General features: G+C 43.3%; 2 protein-coding genes and 2 long non-coding RNA genes across 7 annotated transcripts in view; 3 read left to right on the plus strand and 1 right to left on the minus strand.

Annotated features, from left to right (window-relative positions):
* LOC139575541 (long-chain fatty acid transport protein 2-like) lies at positions 1-16,909 on the plus strand. Its single transcript, XM_071400573.1, has 10 exons — positions 1-607; positions 1,861-2,082; positions 2,368-2,526; positions 3,921-4,045; positions 4,378-4,572; positions 10,811-10,901; positions 10,975-11,173; positions 12,541-12,638; positions 16,209-16,339; positions 16,538-16,909. The coding sequence occupies exons 1-10, from the start codon at positions 130-132 to the stop codon at positions 16,709-16,711; spliced, it is 1,872 nt and encodes a 623-aa protein (XP_071256674.1). The 5' UTR covers positions 1-129; the 3' UTR covers positions 16,712-16,909.
* LOC139575543 (uncharacterized) lies at positions 12,646-13,578 on the plus strand. Its single transcript, XR_011674973.1, has 3 exons — positions 12,646-12,830; positions 13,047-13,120; positions 13,489-13,578. It is a non-coding gene; the product is annotated as an uncharacterized lncRNA (long non-coding RNA).
* LOC139575542 (uncharacterized) lies at positions 13,782-16,202 on the plus strand. 4 transcript variants are annotated; one of them, XR_011674972.1, is made up of 7 exons: positions 13,784-13,895; positions 14,005-14,041; positions 14,116-14,224; positions 14,334-14,370; positions 14,445-14,736; positions 15,350-15,423; positions 15,793-16,202. It is a non-coding gene; the product is annotated as an uncharacterized lncRNA (long non-coding RNA). The 4 variants fall into 4 exon arrangements; XR_011674971.1 differs by lacking the exons at positions 15,350-15,423; positions 15,793-16,202 and adding exons at positions 14,774-14,810; positions 14,883-15,218; XR_011674969.1 differs by having other exon boundaries at positions 15,350-16,202.
* hdc (histidine decarboxylase) overlaps positions 16,696-18,907 on the minus strand; it is a 15,603-nt gene continuing 13,391 nt past the window's right edge. Inside the window, exon 12 of the mRNA XM_071400572.1 lies at positions 16,696-18,723. Within this exon, the coding sequence (XP_071256673.1) occupies positions 17,242-18,723 (1,482 nt within the window). The 3' untranslated portion in view covers positions 16,696-17,241. The remainder of the gene's footprint in view (positions 18,724-18,907) is intronic.

Raw genomic sequence — 18,907 nt, forward strand, 5'->3', positions numbered from 1 at the left:
GCGTCCAAAGGTGGTGGAGAGTTGTGGACTGGAGGTGTTGCAATAACCCGTTACTTTCTTAAACAGCACGGCCAAGAAGGAGACACCTTTTTATTGACAATCACAAAGAAGTAGACCTTAACTTTCAATATGTACGTGTTATTATATACCATATTGGCAGGATTGGCTATACTGCCACTTGTCCTTTATCTCAGAAATCCTTACTTTACGCAGGACCTGCGCTACACAGTGACTTGCATCTTACTCGGGTTACGAATTAACAGAATCAAGAGGAGCAAACCGTTCTACAGCATGCTGGACTGTTTTCTCGATAAGGTCAAAAAACACCCCAACAAACAGTTTATTGTATTCGAGAAGAGTTCGTATACATACCGGGATGTTGACAAGCAGAGCAACAAGTTGGCCCGGGCGCTCTCACAGCACGCCAGCGTGAAGGAAGGGGACACTGTCGCCCTCTTGATGGGTAACGAGCCCATGTATGTGTTTATCTGGCTGGCCCTGGCTAAACTTGGATGTACAGCCGCTCTGCTCAACTACAACATCAGGTCCAAGTCCTTATTGCACTGTTTCACCTGCTGTGGAACCAATGTGCTCCTGGCTGCTTCAGGTAAGCCCAGCCCACTTACCTTGGTGTTGCTGTTTACAATATTATTGTTAATACATCTATTTTGAATAATAATTTATATATCTATAATAACTAGTGTAGAGACCCATGGTGTCTAGATCGGCAGGTAGCCTAGTGGTTAGAGCTTGGGCAAGTAACCAGCAGGTAGTCTAGTGGTTAGAGCTTGGGCAAGTAACCAGCAGGTAGCCTAGTGGTTAGAGCTTGGGCAAGTAACCAGCAGGTAGTCTAGTGGTTAGAGCTTGGGCAAGTAACCAGCAGGTAGTCTAGTGGTTAGAGCTTTGGGCAAGTAACCAGCAGGTAGCCTAGTGGTTAGAGCTTGGGCAAGTAACCAGCAGGTAGTCTAGTGGTTAGAGCGTTGGGCAAGTAACCAGCAGGTAGTCTAGTGGTTAGAGCGTTGGGCCAGTAACCAGCAGGTAGTCTAGTGGTTAGAGCGTTGGGCCAGTAACCAGCAGGTAGTCTAGTGGTTAGAGCTTGGGCAAGTAACCAGCAGGTAGTCTAGTGGTTAGAGCTTTGGGCAAGTAACCAGCAGGTAGTCTAGTGGTTAGAGCGTTGGGACAGTAACCAGCAGGTAGTCTAGTGGTTAGAGCGTTGGGACAGTAACCAGCAGGTAGTCTAGTGGTTAGAGCGTTGGGCCAGTAACCAGCAGGTAGTCTAGTGGTTAGAGCGTTGGGACAGTAACCAGCAGGTAGTCTAGTGGTTAGAGCGTTGGGCCAGTAACCAGCAGGTAGCCTAGTGGTTAGAGCGTTGGGCCAGTAACCGAAAGGTAGCCTAGTGGTTAGAGCGTTGGGCCAGTAACCGAAAGGTAGCCTAGTGGTTAGAGCGTTGGGCCAGTAACCGAAAGGTAGCCTAGTGGTTAGAGCGTTGGGCCAGTAACCGAAAGGTAGCCTAGTGGTTAGAGCGTTGGGCCAGTAACCGAAAGGTAGCCTAGTGGTTAGAGCGTTGGGCCAGGAACCGAAAGGTTACTGGCCCAACTTCCCGAGCTTACAAATTCCCGAGCTTACAAGGTAAAAATCTGTCGTTCTGCTCCTGAACAAGGCAGTTAACCCAGATGTTCCCCAGGCACTGAAAACGTGGATGTTGATTATGTCAGCCCCCACACCTCTCTGATTCAGAGGGTATCCTCCTTTCCCTCCATGCAGCTAGTGGGAGGCAGTGCTAGTAGTGTACAGGCCAGAATTAATAGGATTCTGTCTCATGCTTGCTCTGTCTGTGTCCCTCCCTCTCTCCTCCCCCAGAGTTGCGTGGAGCGGTAGAGGAGGTGCTCCCCACCCTGAGGGAGAGGAGTATAAGTGTGTTTGTGCTGGGTGAGGAGGAGGAGAAGTGTGTGACGGAGGGCGTGAATACTCTGAGCAGCAGCAGGATACAACAGGCCTCAGATCAACCTCTGGACCCACAGCTCAGGTCAAAGGTCACCTTAAAGAGCCCTGCCCTCTACATCTATACGTCAGGAACTACAGGTAAGCTGGCCTGGTTATGCATAACTGGCCTGGTTATGCATCCAGCATAGTTGCAGGAAGTGTGCTAGAAAGAACAATGTGAAAAATAAAATGTCCAGACCAGTACAGTATGACTCTGGTCAGCCCTGTAGTGGGAATTAAACAGAATACTACTGATGTTTATGCTAGACAGGTAAATATTCTTAGATAGCACAACTCTGATTGGTCAAAGATATAAGGTACCATTTGAGATTTTCATCAGCCTTGATTCTCTGTTTCCTGCCCTTCCTGGTGTCTCGTCCTCAGGTCTGCCGAAGGCTGCGGTGATCACACATGAGAGGCTGTACATGGCCTCCTCTATGCAGGCCATCTCAGGTGTGGCCTCTGATGATGTCATCTACATCTACCTGCCTCTCTACCACACCGCCGGCTTCATGATGGGTTTGACTGGAGCCATAGAGAGAGGTACTCTACTGTACTGTACGGCACAGTTGGTGAGAGTGTTGTTCTGGCAGCGGCCAGGTCATTCCTGCATGGATAACATGCACCTCATAGCAGTGCAGTATATAGGAGAAAGATATGAAGAGGTGTGAAGAGCTGAACTGGTTCAGAACTGGTTTAGAACTGGTTCAGAACTTCTTAAGAACTGGTTCAGAACTTCTTTAGATCTGGTTCAGAACTGGTTCAGAACTTTTCTAGATCTGGTTCAGAACTGGTTCAGAACTTCTTTAGATCAGGTTCAGAACTGGTTCAGAACTTCTCTAGATCTGGTTCAGAACTGGTCCAGAACTTCTCTAGATCTGGTTCAGAACTGGTTCAGAACTTCTCTAGATCTGGTTCAGAACTGATTCAGAACTGGTTCAGCACTTCTTTAGATCTGGTTCAGAACTGGTTCAGAACTGTTTCAGAACTGGTTCCATGCCATCTCTAGCAATTACAATAACTACATTCAAATGGAATTCAAATGGAGAGAGAAAAACATAATAACTGAAATTCTCTAAATAAAATCACTCTAGCCGCCTGACTTGGCACTGATGATGAAGATAAAAAATGCAAATGTCTCTGAATACACGTTCCATGTTATTTGAGGGCGGTCATGTGTAATAACGTTGTTATGATGTTGACCAGGGTTTACTAAGGGTTGTTTAATGGAGTGTCTCTTTACTCTGGGCATTGGAGTAGAGGTGACTTGGCTCTGAGGTGACTTCTAGGACTTCAAACATGGCCCCAGAGTTCACAGCTGTTTATGTCAATAATGACCTTAGACTCTCAAATCAACCAGGAAAAACTCCTAGGCCTTAATGGTGCTGTAGCCTTTAACTAGGGCCCAGATTTATTCCTTCCTGGTCCAGTCACATGGTCAGGAACAACTCCTGGCCCTAACCAGAACCATTCAAAGGGGACTGTGATTTAGTTAGTTAGTTAGTTAGTTAGTTAGTTAGTTAGGTAATCATTTAGTCAGTCAGTGAGTGAGTTAGTTAGTTAGGTAATCATTTAGTCAGTCAGAGAGTTAGTTAGTTAGGTAATCAATTCATCAGTCAGTTAGTAAGTTTGTTAGGTAATCATTTAATCAGTGAGTGAGTTTGTTAGTTACCGTAATCATTTAGTTAGTTAGTTAGTTAGGTAATCATTTAGTCAGTCAGTGAGTTAGTTTGTTAGGTAATCATTTCACCAGTCAGTTAGTTAGTTAGGTAATCATTTAGTCAGTCAGTTAGTGAGTTAGTTAGTAAGGTAATAATTTAGTCAGTGAGTTAGTTAGTTAGTTAGGTAATCATTTAGTCAGTCAGTTAGTGAGTTAGTTTGTTTGTCCATGAGGTTGTGAGCTCTGTTGATGTTGGTGCTTTATCTTCTCCTCTCAGGCAACACCGTTGTCCTGAGGCGTAAATTCTCTGCCTCTAACTTCTGGGATGACTGCAGGAATCACAAGGTGACAGTGATCCAGTACATAGGAGAGATCATGAGGTACCTCTGTAACTCACCCAAGGTACTGGAACACATGCCTCCTGTTACTTTCATCATTCAGACCATTAAAGACCAAAAACAAATGGGCTGATAGCATTGAATCATTAATCAATATAAACCAAATACCTGTACATCCTATCCTCTCTCCTCTCCACTCCTTCTCTCTCCTCATCTCTCCTCTCTTCTCTCCTTTCCGCTCCTCACCTCTTCTCTCCTCACCTCTCCCCACCTCTTCTCTCATCACCTCTTCCCACCTCTTCTCTCCTCACCACTCCCCACCTCTTCTCTCCTCCCCTCTCCCCTCCCCTTGTCTCTTCACCTCTCCTCTTCTCTTCTCTCCTCTTCTCTCCTCAGAAAGATAATGACAGGCATCACAAGGTACGTCTGGCCCTGGGTAATGGGCTTAGAGCAGACACCTGGTCAGAGTTCCTGCAGCGTTTTGGTGACGTCTGTGTCTGTGAATGTTACGGAGCCACCGAGGGAAACGTCGGCTTCATCAACTACACCGGGAAAGTGGGAGCGATCGGCAAAGAGCATTTCCTTCATAAAGTGAGACTACTGTCTGGGACAATAATGGCCGTTCCAAATACCAGCCTATTCCCTTTATAGTGCATCACTTTCAACCAGGATCCATAGGGCTCTGGTCAAATTACACTACATAGATACATTACACTACATAGATACATTACACTGCATTATACTACATACAGTAGATACATTACACTGCATAGATACATTACACTACATACAGTATATACATTACACTACATACACACATTACACTACATAGATACATTACACTACATAGATGCATTACACTACATAGATGCATACACTACATAGATACATTACACTACATAGATACATATATTACACTACATAGATATATTACACTACATAGATACATATATTACACTACATAAATACATACATTACACTACATAGGTATATTACACTACATAGATGCATACACTACATAGATACATTACACTACATAGATACATTACACTACATAGATACATTACACTACATAGATACATATATTACACTACATAAATACATATATTACACAACATACATATATTACACTACATAGATGCATTATACTACATAGATACATTGCACTACATAGATACATTACACTACATAGATACATTACACTACATAGATACATTACACTACATAGATGCATTATACTACATAGATGCATTACACTACATAGATACATTACACTACATAGATACATTACACTACATATATATATTACACTACATAGATACATTACGCTACATAGATACATTACACTACATAGATACATTATACTACATAGATACATCACACCACATAGATACATTACACTACATACCTACATTACACTACATAGATACATTACACCACATAGATACATTACACTACATAGATACATTACACTACATAGATACATTACACTACATAGATACATTACACTACATAGATACATTACACTACATACAGATCATTTCACTTATAATTCACTGTATCACAATTCCAGTGGGTCAGAAGTTTACATACACTAAGTTGACTATGCATTTAAACAGCTTGGAAATTCCCGAAAATTATGTCATGGCTTTAGAAGCTTCTGATAGGCTAATTGACATCATTTGAGTCAATTGGAGGTGTACCTGTGGATGTATTTCAAGGCCTACCTTCAAACGCAGTGCCTCTTTGCTTGACATCATGGGAAAATCAAAAGAAATCAGCCAAGACCTCAGAAAGAAATGGTAGACCTCCACAAGTCTGGTTCATCCTTGGGAGAAATTTCCAAACGCCTGAAGGTACCATGTTCATCTGTACAAACAGATGCAAGTAAACACCATGGGATAACGCAGCCGTCATACCACTCAGGAAGGAGACGTGGTCTGTCTCCTAGAGATGAATGTACTTTGGTGCGAAAAGTGCAAATCAATCCCAGAACAACAGCAAAGGACCTTGTGAAGATGCTGGAGGAAACAGGTAAAAAAGCATTTATAGCCACAGTAAAACGAGTCCTATATCGACATAACCTGAAAGGCCGCTCAGCAAGGAAGAAGCCACTGCTCCAAAACCGCCATAAAAAAGCCAGACTACGGTTTGCAATTGTACATGGGGACAAAGATTGTACTTTTTGGAGAAATGTCCTCTGGTTTGATTTAAGAAAAATAGAACTGTTTGGCCATAATGACCATCGTTATGTTTGGAGGAAAAAGGGGGATGCTTGCAAGCCGAAGAGCACCTTTCTAACGGTGAAGCACGGGGGTGGCAGCATCATGTTGTGGGGGTGTTTTGCTGCACGAGGGACTGGTGCACTTCACAAAATAGATGGCATCATGAGGCAGGAAAGTTATGTGGACATATTGAAGCAACATCTCAACACATCAGTCAGGAAGTTAAAGCTTGGTCGCAAATGGGTCTTCCAAATGGACAATGACCCCAAACATACTTCCAAAGTTGTGGCAAAATGGCTTAAAGACAACAAAGGCAAGGTATTGGAGTGGCCATCACAAAGCCCTGACCTCAATCCTATGGAAAAGTTGTGGGAAGAACTGCAAAAGCGTGTGCGAGCAAGGAGGCCTACAAATCTGACTCAGTTACACCAGCTCTGTCAGGAGGAATGGGCCAAAATTCACCCAACTTATTGTGGGAAGCTTGTGGAAGGCTACCTGACACGCTTGACCTAAGTTAAACAATTGAAAGGCAATGCTACCAAATACTAATTGAGTGTATGTAAACTTCTAACCCCCTGGGAAAGCTGAAATAAATCATTCTCTCTACTATTATTCTGACATTTCACAATCTTAAAATAAAGTGGTGATCCTAATTGACCTAAGACAGGGCATTTTTACTAGGATTAAATGTTAGGAATTGTGGAAAAATTGAGTTTAAATGTATTTGACTAAGGTGTATGTAAACTTCCGACTTCAACTGTACATACATTACACTACACAGATACATTACACTACATAGATATATTACATTATATATGTACATACATTACATTGATACGGTGTAGATAGATGCATTACACTACATAGATGTATTACACTACATAAAGTGGCTTGCGAAAGTATTCACCCCCTTGGCATTTTTCCTATTTTGTTGCCTTACAACCTGGAATTGAAATTGATTTTTTGGGGGTTTGTATCATTTGATTTACACAACATGCCTACCACTTTGAAGATGCAAAATCTTTGTTATTGTGGAACAAGCAAGAAATAAGACAAAAAACAGAACTTGAGCATGCATAACTATTCACCCCCCCAAAGTCAATACTTTGTAGAGGCACCTTTTGCAGCAATTACAGCTGCAGGTCTCTTGGGTATGTCTCTATAAGATTGGCACATCTAGCCACTGTGATTTTTGCCGATTCTTCAAGGCAAAACTGCTCCCGCTCCTTCAAGTTGGATGGGTTCCGCTGGTGTACAGCAATCTTTAAGTCATACCACAGATTCTCAATTGGATTGAGGTCTGGGCTTTGACTAGGCCATTCCAAGACATTTAAATATTTCCCGTTAAACCACTCGAGTGTTGCTTTAGCAGTATGCTTAGGGTCATTGTCCTGCTGGAAGGTGAACCTCCGTCCCAGTATCAAATCTCTGGAAGACTGAAACAGGTTTCCCTCAAGAATTTCCCTGTATTTAGCGCCATCAATCATTCCTTCAATTCTGACCAGTTTCCCAGTCCTTGCCGATGGAAAAACATCCCCACAGCATGATGTTGCCACTACCATGCTTCACTATGGGGATAGTGTTCTCGGGGTGATGAGAGGTGTTGGGTTTGCGCCAGACATAGTGTTTTCCTTGATGGCCAAAAAGCAACATTTTTGTCTCATCTGACCAGAGTACCTTCTTCCATATAATTAAGCAATGACTTTTTTCTGGACACTCTTCCGTAAAGTGTATTGTACGGCTTAAAGTGGTCCGATTGACAGATACTCCAATCTCCACTGTGGAGCTTTGCAGCTCCTTCAGAGTTATCTTTGGTCTCTTTGTTGCCTCTCTGATTAATGCCCTCCTTGCCTGGTCCGTGAGTTTTGGTGGGCGGCCCTCTCTTGGCAGATTTGTCGTGGTGCCATATCCTTTCCATTTTTTAATAATGGATTTAATGGTGCTCCGTGGGATGTTCATAGTTTCTGATATTTTTTTAGAACCCAACCCTGATCTGTACTTCTCCACAACTTTGTCCCTGACCTGTTTGGAGAGCTCCTTGGTCTTTATAGTGCCACTTGCTTGGTGGTGTTGCAGACTCTAGGTCCTTTCAGAACAGGTGTATATATACTGAGATAATGTGACAGATTGTGTGACACTTAGATTGTACACAGGTGGACTTTATTTAACTAATTATGTGACTTCTGAAGGTAATTGGTTGCACCAGATCTTATTTAGAGGCTTCATAGCAAAGGGGGTGAATACATATGCACGCACCACTTTTCAGTTTGACATTTTTTTGAAAAAAGTTTTTTTTTTTAATTTCACTTCACCAATTTGGACTATTTTGTGTATGTCCATTACATGAAATCCAAATAAAAATCTATTTAAATTACAGGTTGTAATGCAACAAAATAGGAAAAACGCCAAGGGGTGAATACTTTTGAAAGGCACTGTACAATCATTATACTATGTACAGTGGGGAGAACAAGTATTTGATACACTGCCGATTTTGCAGGTTTTCCTACTTACAAAGCATGTAGAGGTCTGTAATTTTTATCATAGGTACACTTCAACTATGAGAGACGGAATCTAAAACGAAAATCCAGAAAATCACATTGTATGATTTTTAAGTAATTAATTTGCATTTTATTGCATGACATAAGTATTTGATACATCAGAAAAGCAGAACTTAATATTTGGTACAGAAACCTTTGTTTGCAATTACAGAGATCATACGTTTCCTGTAGTTCTTGACTAGGTTTGCACACACTGCAGCAGGGATTTTGGCCCACTCCTCCCTACAGATCTTCTCCAGATCCTTCAGGTTTCGGGGCTGTCGCTGGGCAATACGGACTTTCAGCTCCCTCCAAAGATTTTCTATTGGGTTCAGGTCTGGAGACTGGCTAGGCCACTCCAGGACCTTGAGATGCTTCTTACGGAGCCACTCCTTAGTTGCCATGGCTGTGTGCTTCGTGTCGTTGTCATGCTGGAAGACCCAGCCACGACCCATCTTCAATGCTCTTACTGAGGGAAGGAGGTTGTTGGCCAAGATCTCGCGATACATGGCCCCATCCATCCTCCCCTCAATACGGTGCAGTCGTCCTGTCCCCTTTGCAGAAAAGCATCCCCAAAGAATGATGTTTCCACCTCCATGCTTCACGGTTGGGATGGTGTTCTTGGGGTTGTACTCATACTTCTTCTTCCTCCAAACACGGCGAGTGGAGTTAGACCAAAAAGCTCTATTTTTGTCTCATCAGACCACATGACCTTCTCCCATTCCTCCTCTGGATCATCCAGATGGTCATTGGCAAACTTCAGACAGGCCTGGACATGCACTGGCTTAAGCAGGGGGACCTTGCGTGCGCTGCAGGATTTTAATCCATGACGGCGTAGTGTGTTACTAATGGTTTTCTTTGAGACTGTGGTCCCAGCTCTCTTCAGGTCATTGACCAGGTCCTGCCGTGTAGTTCTGGGCTGATCCCTCACCTTCCTCATGATCATTGATGCCCCACGAGGTGAAATCTTGCATGGAGCCCCAGACCGAGGGTGATTGACCGTCATCTTGAACTTCTTCCATTTTCTAATAATTGCGCCAACAGTTGTTTCCTTCTCACCAAGCTGCTTGCCTATTGTCCTGTAGCCCATCCCAGCCTTGTGCAGGTCTACAATTTTATCCCTGATGTCCTTACACAGCTCTCTGGTCTTGGCCATTGTGGAGAGGTTGGAATCTGTTTGATTGTGTGTGGACAGGTGTCTTTTATACAGGTAACGAGTTCAAACAGGTGCAGTTAATACAGGTAATGAGTGGAGAACAGGAGGGCTTCTTAAAGAAAAACTAACAGGTCTGTGAGAGCCGGAATTCTTACTGGTTGGTAGGTGATCAAATACTTATGTCATGCAATAAAATGCAAATTAATTATTTAAAAATCATACAATGTGATTTTCTGGATTTTTGTTTTAGATTCCGTCTCTCACAGTTGAAGTGTACCTATGATAAAAATTACAGACCTCTACATGCTTTGTAAGTAGGAAAACCTGCAAAATCGGCAGTGTATCAAATACTTGTTCTCCCCACTGTACATGCCTTACACTACATATATGCTTTACACCACATATATGCATTACACTACATAGATACATTACACTACATAGATACATTACACTACATAGATACATTACACTACATAGATATATTACACTGTTCTATGTCCATACATTGTTATTATTTTACCCTGCTGGTCATCTATGAACATTTGAACATCTTGGCCGTGTTCTGTTATAATCTCCACCCGGCACAGCCAGAAGAGGACTGGCCATCCATTATAGCCTGGTTCCTCTAGGTTTCTTCCTAGGTTCCGGCCTTTCTTGGGAGTTTTTCCTAGCCACTGTGCTTCTACACTTGCATTGCTTGCTGTTTGGGGTTTTAGGCTGGGTTTCTGTACAGCACTTTGTGACATCAGCTGATGTAAGACGGGCTTTATAAATACATTTGATTTATTGATTGATTGATACGATGTATCATTGTTTTCTCTTGTTATGTGTGTTGTTGTCTGTCTCTTTGTCTGTCTGTTTGTTGTCTGCCGGTCTGCCGGTCTGCCTGTCTGTTGTATGTGTGTTCGCAGGCAACCTTCTCCTACGCTCTGATTCAGTATGACACAGAGAGAGAGGAACCTGTAAAAGACTCTCGAGGTTTCTGTATCAAAGTCCCTAAAGGTGAGAACACACACAAACACACACATAAACATATTCACACACACACCCCATTACTTGTTGTTTTGGTCCTCAGGAGAAACTGGATTGCTGGTTGCCAGGATTACGGCACAGGCTCCGTTCAGTGGCTATGCTAATAACCAGCAGCAGACAGACAGGAAGAAGCTGAGAGATGTGTTTGTTAAGGGAGATCTGTACTTCAACAGTGGAGACCTGCTGAGGATCGACCACGAGGGCTTTGTTTACTTCATGGACCGCATCGGAGACACCTTCAGGTCAGAAACACTTCAGCTGTTTAACTCTAGTAGTTATCAACTAAAGGTTTAACAATGAGCTGGGTTTAAGTTATTTATGGGGCGGCAGGTAGCCTAGTGGTTAGAGCATTGGACTTGTAACTAAAACGTTGCAGGATTGAATCCCCGAGCTGACAAGGTAAAAGTCTGTTGTTCTGTCCCAGAACAAAGCAGTTAACCCACTGGCTGTCATTGAAAATAAGAATGTGTTCTTAACTGTCTTGCCTAGTTAAATAAAGGTAAAAAAAATACGACGTCCTGTCCTGTGAATCACCTGCAGGTTGGGTTATGAGCTGGGTTTAATACTATAGATGTAATGTTATTGTCCTGTCCTGTGAATCACCTGCAGGTTGAGTTATGAGCTGGGTTTAATACTATAGATGTAATGTTATTGTCCTGTCCTGTGAATCACCTGCAGGTTGAGTTATGAGCTGGGTTTAATACTATAGATGTAATGTTATTGTCCTGTCCTGTGAAATACCTGCAGGTTGGGTTATGAGCTGGGTTTAATACTATAGATGTAATGTTATTGTCCTGTGATTCACCTGCAGGTTGGGTTATGAGCTGGGTTTAATACTATAGATGTAATGTTATTGTCCTGTCCTGTGAATCACCTGCAGGTTGAGTTATGAGCTGGGTTTAATACTATAGATGTAATGTTATTGTCCTGTCCTGTGAAATACCTGCAGGTTGGGTTATGAGCTGGGTTTAATACTATAGATGTAATGTTATTGTCCTGTCCTGTGAATCACCTGCAGGTTGAGTTATGAGCTGGGTTTAATACTATAGATGTAATGTTATTGTCCTGTGAATCACCTGCAGGTTGAGTTATGAGCTGGGTTTAATACTATAGATGTAATGTTATTGTCCTGTCCTGTGAATCACCTGCAGGTTGAGTTATGAGCTGGGTTTAATACTATAGATGTAATGTTATTGTCCTGTGAATCACCTGCAGGTTGAGTTAGGAGCTGGGTTTAATACTATAGATGTAGTGTTATTGTCCTGTCCTGTGAATCACCTGCAGGTTGAGTTAGGAGCTGGGTTTAATACTATAGATGTAGTGTTATTGTCCTGTCCTGTGAATCACCTGCAGGTTGAGTTATGAGCTGGGTTTAATACTATAGATGTAATGTTACTGTCCTGTGAATCACCTGCAGGTTGAGTTAGGAGCTGGTTTTAATACTATAGATGTAATGTTACTGTCCTGTGAATCACCTGCAGGTTGAGTTGTGAGCTGGGTTTCTCTAGGTTTCTTCCTTCTTGGAAGTGTTTGCAGTCTGCTTCTGCTTGCTCTTTGGGTTCTAGGCCAGGCTACTGTCTGAATTATATTGATATGAGTCAACATCCAGGTGGAAAGGAGAGAACGTGGCCACCACGGAGGTGACTGAGCACCTGATCATGGTGGAATGTATCGAAGAAGCCAACGTCTACGGTGTCAAGGTTCCAGGTGATTTGACATTTTAGTCCTTTAACAGACTCTCTTATCCAGAGGTAGCTAGGTTCATTTAACAGACTCTCTTATCCAGAGGTAGCTAGGTTCATTTAACAGACGCTCTTATCCAGAGGTAGCTAGGTTCATTTAACAGACTCTCTTATCCAGAGGTAGCTAGGTTCATTTAACAGACGCTCTTATCCAGAGGTAGCTAGGTTCATTTAACAGACTCTTATCCAGAGGTAGCTAGGTTCATTTAACAGACTCTCTTATCCAGAGGTAGCTAGGTTCATTTAACAGACTCTTGTCCAGAGGTAGCTAGGTTCATTTAACAGACTCCCTTATCCAGAGGTAGCTAGGTTCATTTAACAGACTCTCTTATCCAAAGGTAGCTAGGTTCATTTAACAGACTCTTGTCCAGAGGTAGCTAGGTTCATTTAACAGACTCTCTTATCCAGAGGTAGCTAGGTTCATTTAACAGACGCTCTTATCCAGAGGTAGCTAGGTTCATTTAACAGACTCTTGTCCAGAGGTAGCTAGGTTCATTTAACAGACTCTCTTATCCAGAGGAAGCTAGGTTCATTTAACAGACTCTCTTATCCAGAGGGAGCTAGGTTCATTTAACAGACGCTCTTATCCAGAGGTAGCTGGGTTCATTTAACAGACTCTCTTATCCAGAGGTAGCTAGGTTCATTTAACAGACTCTCTTATCCAGAGGTTGCTAGGTTCATTTAACAGACTCTCTTATCCAGAGGTAGCTAGGTTCATTTAACAGACTCTCTTATCCAGAGGTAGCTAGGTTCATTTAACAGACTCTCTTATCCAGAGGTAGCTAGGTTCATTTAACAGACTCTCTTATCCAGAGGTAGCTAGGTTCATTTAACAGACTCTCTTATCCAGAGGTAGCTAGGTTCATTTAACAGACGCTCTTATCCAGAGGTAGCTAGGTTCATTTAACAGACTATCTTATCCAGAGGTAGCTAGGTTCATTTAACAGACTCTCTTATCCAGAGGTAGCTAGGTTCATTTAACAGACTCTCTTATCCAGAGGTAGCTAGGTTCATTTAACAGACTCTCTTATCCAGAGGTAGCTAGGTTCATTTAACAGACTCTCTTATCCAGAGGTAGCTAGGTTCATTTAACAGACTCTCTTATCCAGAGGTAGCTAGGTTCATTTAACAGACTCTCTTATCCAGAGGTAGCTAGGTTCATTTAACAGACTCTCTTATCCAGAGGTAGCTAGGTTCATTTAACAGACGCTCTTATCCAGAGGTAGCTAGGTTCATTTAACAGACTCTCTTATCCAGAGGTAGCTAGGTTCATTTAACAGACTCTTGTCCAGAGGTAGCTAGGTTCATTTAACAGACTCTCTTATCCAGAGGTAGCTAGGTTCATTTAACAGACTCCCTTATCCAGAGGTAGCTAGGTTAATTTAACAGACTCTCTTATCCAGAGGTAGCTAGGTTCATTTAACAGACTCTCTTATCCAGAGGTAGCTAGGTTCATTTAACAGACTCTTATCCAGAGGTAGCTAGGTTCATTTAACAGACTCTCTTATCCAGAGGTAGCTAGGTTCATTTAACAGACGCTCTTATCCAGAGGTAGCTAGGTTCATTTAACAGACTCTCTTATCCAGAGGTAGCTAGGTTCATTTAACAGACTCTTGTCCAGAGGTAGCTAGGTTCATTTAACAGACTCTCTTATCCAGAGGTAGCTAGGTTCATTTAACAGACTCCCTTATCCAGAGGTAGCTAGGTTAATTTAACAGACTCTCTTATCCAGAGGTAGCTAGGTTCATTTAACAGACTCTCTTATCCAGAGGTAGCTAGGTTCATTTAACAGACTCTTATCCAGAGGTAGCTAGGTTCATTTAACAGACTCTCTTATCCAGAGGTAGCTAGGTTCATTTAACAGACTCTTATCCAGAGGTAGCTAGGTTCATTTAACAGACTCTCTTATCCAGAGGTAGCTAGGTTCATTTAACAGACTCTCTTATCCAGAGGTAGCTAGGTTCATTTAACAGACTCTCTTATCCAGAGGTAGCTAGGTTCATTTAACAGACTCTCTTATCCAGAGGTAGCTAGGTTCATTTAACAGACGCTCTTATCCAGAGGTAGCTAGGTTCATTTAACAGACTCTCTTATCCAGAGGTAGCTAGGTTCATTTAACAGACTCCCTTATCCAGAGGTAGCTAGGTTCATTTAACAGACTCTCTTATCCAGAGGTAGCTAGGTTCATTTAACAGACTCTTGTCCAGAGGTAGCTAGGTTCATTTAACAGACTCTTATCCAGAGGTAGCTAGGTTCATTTAACAGACTCTTGTCCAGAGGTAGCTAGGTTCATTTAACAGACTCTTATCCAGAGGTAGCTAGGTTCATTTAACAGACTCTTGTCCAGAGGTAGCTAGGTTCATTTAACAGACTCTTATCCAGAGGTAGCTAGGTTCATTTAACAGACTCTTATCCAGAGGTAGCTAGGTTCATTTAACAGACTCTTATCCAGAGGTAGCTAGGTTCATTTAACAGACTCTCTTATCCAGAGGTAGCTAGGTTCATTTAACAGACTCTCTTATCCAGAGGTAGCTAGGTTCATTTAACAGACTCTCTTATCCAGAGGTAGCTAGGTTCATTTAACAGACTCTCTTATCCAGAGGTAGCTAGGTTCATTTAACAGACTCTCTTATCCAGAGGTAGCTAGGTTCATTTAACAGACTCTCTTATCCAGAGGTAGCTAGGTTCATTTAACAGACTCTCTTATCCAGAGGTAGCTAGGTTCATTTAACAGACGCTCTTATCCAGAGGTAGCTAGGTTCATTTAACAGACTCTCTTATCCAGAGGTAGCTAGGTTACTTTAACAGACTCTCTTATCCAGAGGTAGCTAGGTTAATTTAATAACAGACTCTCTTATCCAGAGGTAGCTAGGTTCATTTAACAGACTCTCTTATCCAGAGGTAGCTAGGTTCATTTAACAGACTCTTATCCAGAGGTAGCTAGGTTCATTTTACAGACTCTCTTATCCAGAGGTAGCTAGGTTCATTTAACAGACTCTCTTATCCAGAGGTAGCTAGGTTCATTTAACAGACTCTTATCCAGAGGTAGCTAGGTTCATTTAACAGACTCTCTTATCCAGAGGTAGCTAGGTTACTTTAACAGACTCTCTTATCCAGAGGTAGCTAGGTTACTTTAACAGACTCTCTTATCCAGAGGTAGCTAGGTTCATTTAACAGACTCTCTTATCCAGAGGTAGCTAGATTCATTTAACAGACTCTCTTATCCAGAGCGACTTACAGTCACCTCATTAAACATATATCTTTTTTATAGAATAGTTTTATTCATAGAATGTTTTATATACACTACACACAGTTGACATAGTATATATAGCTACATATAACAATACACATCTACACACCTACAACACACACAGTCACATCATTGTGTAGTTATTATCCCAGTGTGTTCTTCTCATGTTGGCTGTGAATGACCAGGACATTAAAGGGGGAGAATTCAAAATCAATAGTAATTCCTGAAAATGTATGAAAGTCAGCTGTCTCTCTTGGTGATCCTGCTTTGTGACGTACCCCACAGGACACGAGGGGAGGGTTGGAATGGCAGCGGTCAAACTGAAAGATGACATGGAGTTTGACAGTAAAGCCACGCTGGAGCACGTCAAGACCTCCCTGCCCAGCTACGCTAGACCCCGCTTCATACGCATACAGGTGATCCCGTGGGAATAATGTCCAAATTACAATGATCGTCATGATACCTGTTATCTGAAAAGCACTTAAAGCTTCCGTCTGGGATACGTTGAAGAGATTCCCTGATCCCAGATTGTACCTTTTTAAAGATTTTCTCAAACTATTAAGATTCATAAAACAGACATTTTAACGTAATTTATTTTATTTTAAAAATCCCAGAATTCCCTGGCTGTGACTGGAACGTTCAAGCAGATGAAGGTGAAGCTAGCCGAAGAGGGATTCAACCCATCCGTGATGCAGGATCGATTATACTACCTGGAGGACAGTAAGGGATACATCCCCATGACACAGGAGATGTACCACTCTATTTGTGATGGAAAGATACACTTATGATTGATTTGTTTTAAACAGATTGTCTAACTGTTAATCTCTTATTTTAAAATTAACTGTCAAATTATTCATCTGATGTACATTTTATGACTATAGAGAAAAGAAAAAAAAAATTGAAAACTGAACATTTTATGGAACATTTGTACATAAATAAATATAGATTGATTTTGTAATAAATACTACAGACATATTGTGTATCTATCTGAGATGTGTGGCTGTGTCACTTTAAAAAAAATGATATCTGATAAAACATAATAAATAAAAGACCTCAGAGCTCTGCCATCTCTGCACCCTGAAATCACAAAGGTGTTTGTGGGAAACATTTGGTAGGGAGACTACAGGGTCGTTTGCATCGGGCACCAAATGGAAGAAAACGGATTGGACCAAGGTGGGACTACCTCAACTTGTACAATAAGGAACATTCATTTTCATTTTCCATTGCAAAACATTTTGCTACGGTGTGCCTAATGAATACGACCCAGGCGCTAACCTTGGCTACAGTAGAACAGGAAAGTTAGCGGTATCTACTGTAGTCACAGAGGAACAAGACCAACAGCTGAGTCTCCTACACCCAGAGGAGGACCAGGGATTTGGGGAGATCTGAGCTTTGGGGCGATCTGAAGTCCCCTGACAGGGCAGCACACCTGGTAGCGCCCACACTGCACCCACAGGTGGCAGAAACTGGGCAAGCTGTAGAACTTGGTGAGCTTCCTCAGGACCCGTTTTCCCAGCTGGTTGGAATTGGTTGGAGAAGGCCACTCTGGGATCTGAAAGAGGCCTGAGTGGCTTGGGCTGGAGGAGAGACGCCTGAGCTGGGTGTCATTTAGCGGGTGGATGAGGTCTGGGCCTTTATGTCCATGCTGGGAGTCAGTGACAGAGCTAGAGAGAGGCTTAGAAAGGGGGTCGGTGTTATGGCCAAACAGGGGCCCAATGGGGCCAGGTAAGGGCTCACTGCTGCAGCTCAGAGAGCGTACTGTCCTCCTTGGCCTGTTCTCAGACCCAGACTTTTCTTTATCCATCCAGAATGGTGGTTGTGGTCTAAATCCAGTCTTATCACTGTCCAAGCGGAGCTGTGGTTGGACCCTCTGAACTCTGAAGGCAGCAGAACAGGGGATCTCCTCAGGGCCGTCTCTGGCTCCTGTCTCTGGGTCCTGGCTGGTCTGGGCCTGGCCGACCTCCAGCTCTTTGGATCCTGTCTTGGGGCTGGTCTGTGTCGGGCCGGCCTCCAGCTCTTTGGATCCTGTCTTGGGGCTGGTCTGTGTCTGACCGGCCTCCAGCTCTTTGGATCCTGTCTTGGGGCTGGTCTGTGTCGGGCCGGCCTCCAGCTCTTTGGATCCTGTCTTGGGGCTGGTCTGTGTCGGGCCGGCCTCCAGCTCTTTGGATCCTGTCTTGGGGCTGGTCTGTGTCTGACCGGCCTCCAGCTCTTTGGATCCTGTCTTGGGGCTGGTCTGTGTCGGGCCGGCCTCCAGCTCTTTGGATCCTGTCTTGGGGCTGGTCTGTGTCGGGCCGGCCTCCAGCTCTTTGGATCCTGTCTTGGGGCTGGTCTGTGTCGGGCCGGCCTCTAGCTCTTTGGATCCTGTCTTGGGGCTGGTCTGTGTCGGGCCGGTCTCTTGCATTTTGGGTGTTTTCAGTGGTTCATCCTCTGTGTCACTGATGGCCTTTTCAATCTCCTTTGGTTTCCTAGTCATGAGAGTGGCAGCCATTCCCTCTGCTGCTGCTGTTGTGTGATTCCCTGAATCACTGTTTGTCTCTGACAGCTTCTCAACAGTTTTTCTGACTGGAGACTGCTGCTCCTCCATTTTACTGACCGCCTGTTTTTCGGCCTCCTCGGCCAGAAGGTCGCCGGCCATTTTGCGAATGATGTTCCAGTCCCTGATGATGTCCTCTGAGGTGGTCAGCTGTGACGTCACGGTGAAGCGGATGATGCGTTTCTTATCGATGTCGGCGGGGACAAGGTACATGGTGCCGGACCGCGTCAGTCGCCGTAGCAACTCCTGAGTCAGAGCATTCCCTTCCTGAGAGAGAGAGAGTGAGAGTGAGGGTGAGAGAGAGAGAGGGAAGGGGGGGAGGCAGAGAAGGGGGAGAGAGAGAGAGATTTGACAGTTGAGAGATACCTGTGTTTGGCCCTTTTCTCATTGACGTAAGTTTAAGGAGAGGCAGTGCGACAGGATTTCAATTGACATAATATGTAAGTAAGCT

The sequence above is a fragment of the Salvelinus alpinus genome, chromosome 5, assembly GCF_045679555.1.
Source record: "Salvelinus alpinus chromosome 5, SLU_Salpinus.1, whole genome shotgun sequence".
Taxonomy (NCBI): Eukaryota; Metazoa; Chordata; class Actinopteri; order Salmoniformes; family Salmonidae; genus Salvelinus; species Salvelinus alpinus.

Excerpts from the sequence above, each read along its gene's own strand:
- LOC139575541 (XM_071400573.1), top strand. The coding sequence starts at position 130 with ATGTACGTGTTATTATATACCATATTGGCAGGATTGGCTATACTGCCA. Across the intron at positions 2,527-3,920 it reads GACTGGAGCCATAGAGAGAG|GCAACACCGTTGTCCTGAGG; the intron begins GTACTCTACTGT and ends TTCTCCTCTCAG. Across the intron at positions 4,046-4,377 it reads ACCTCTGTAACTCACCCAAG|AAAGATAATGACAGGCATCA; the intron begins GTACTGGAACAC and ends TTCTCTCCTCAG.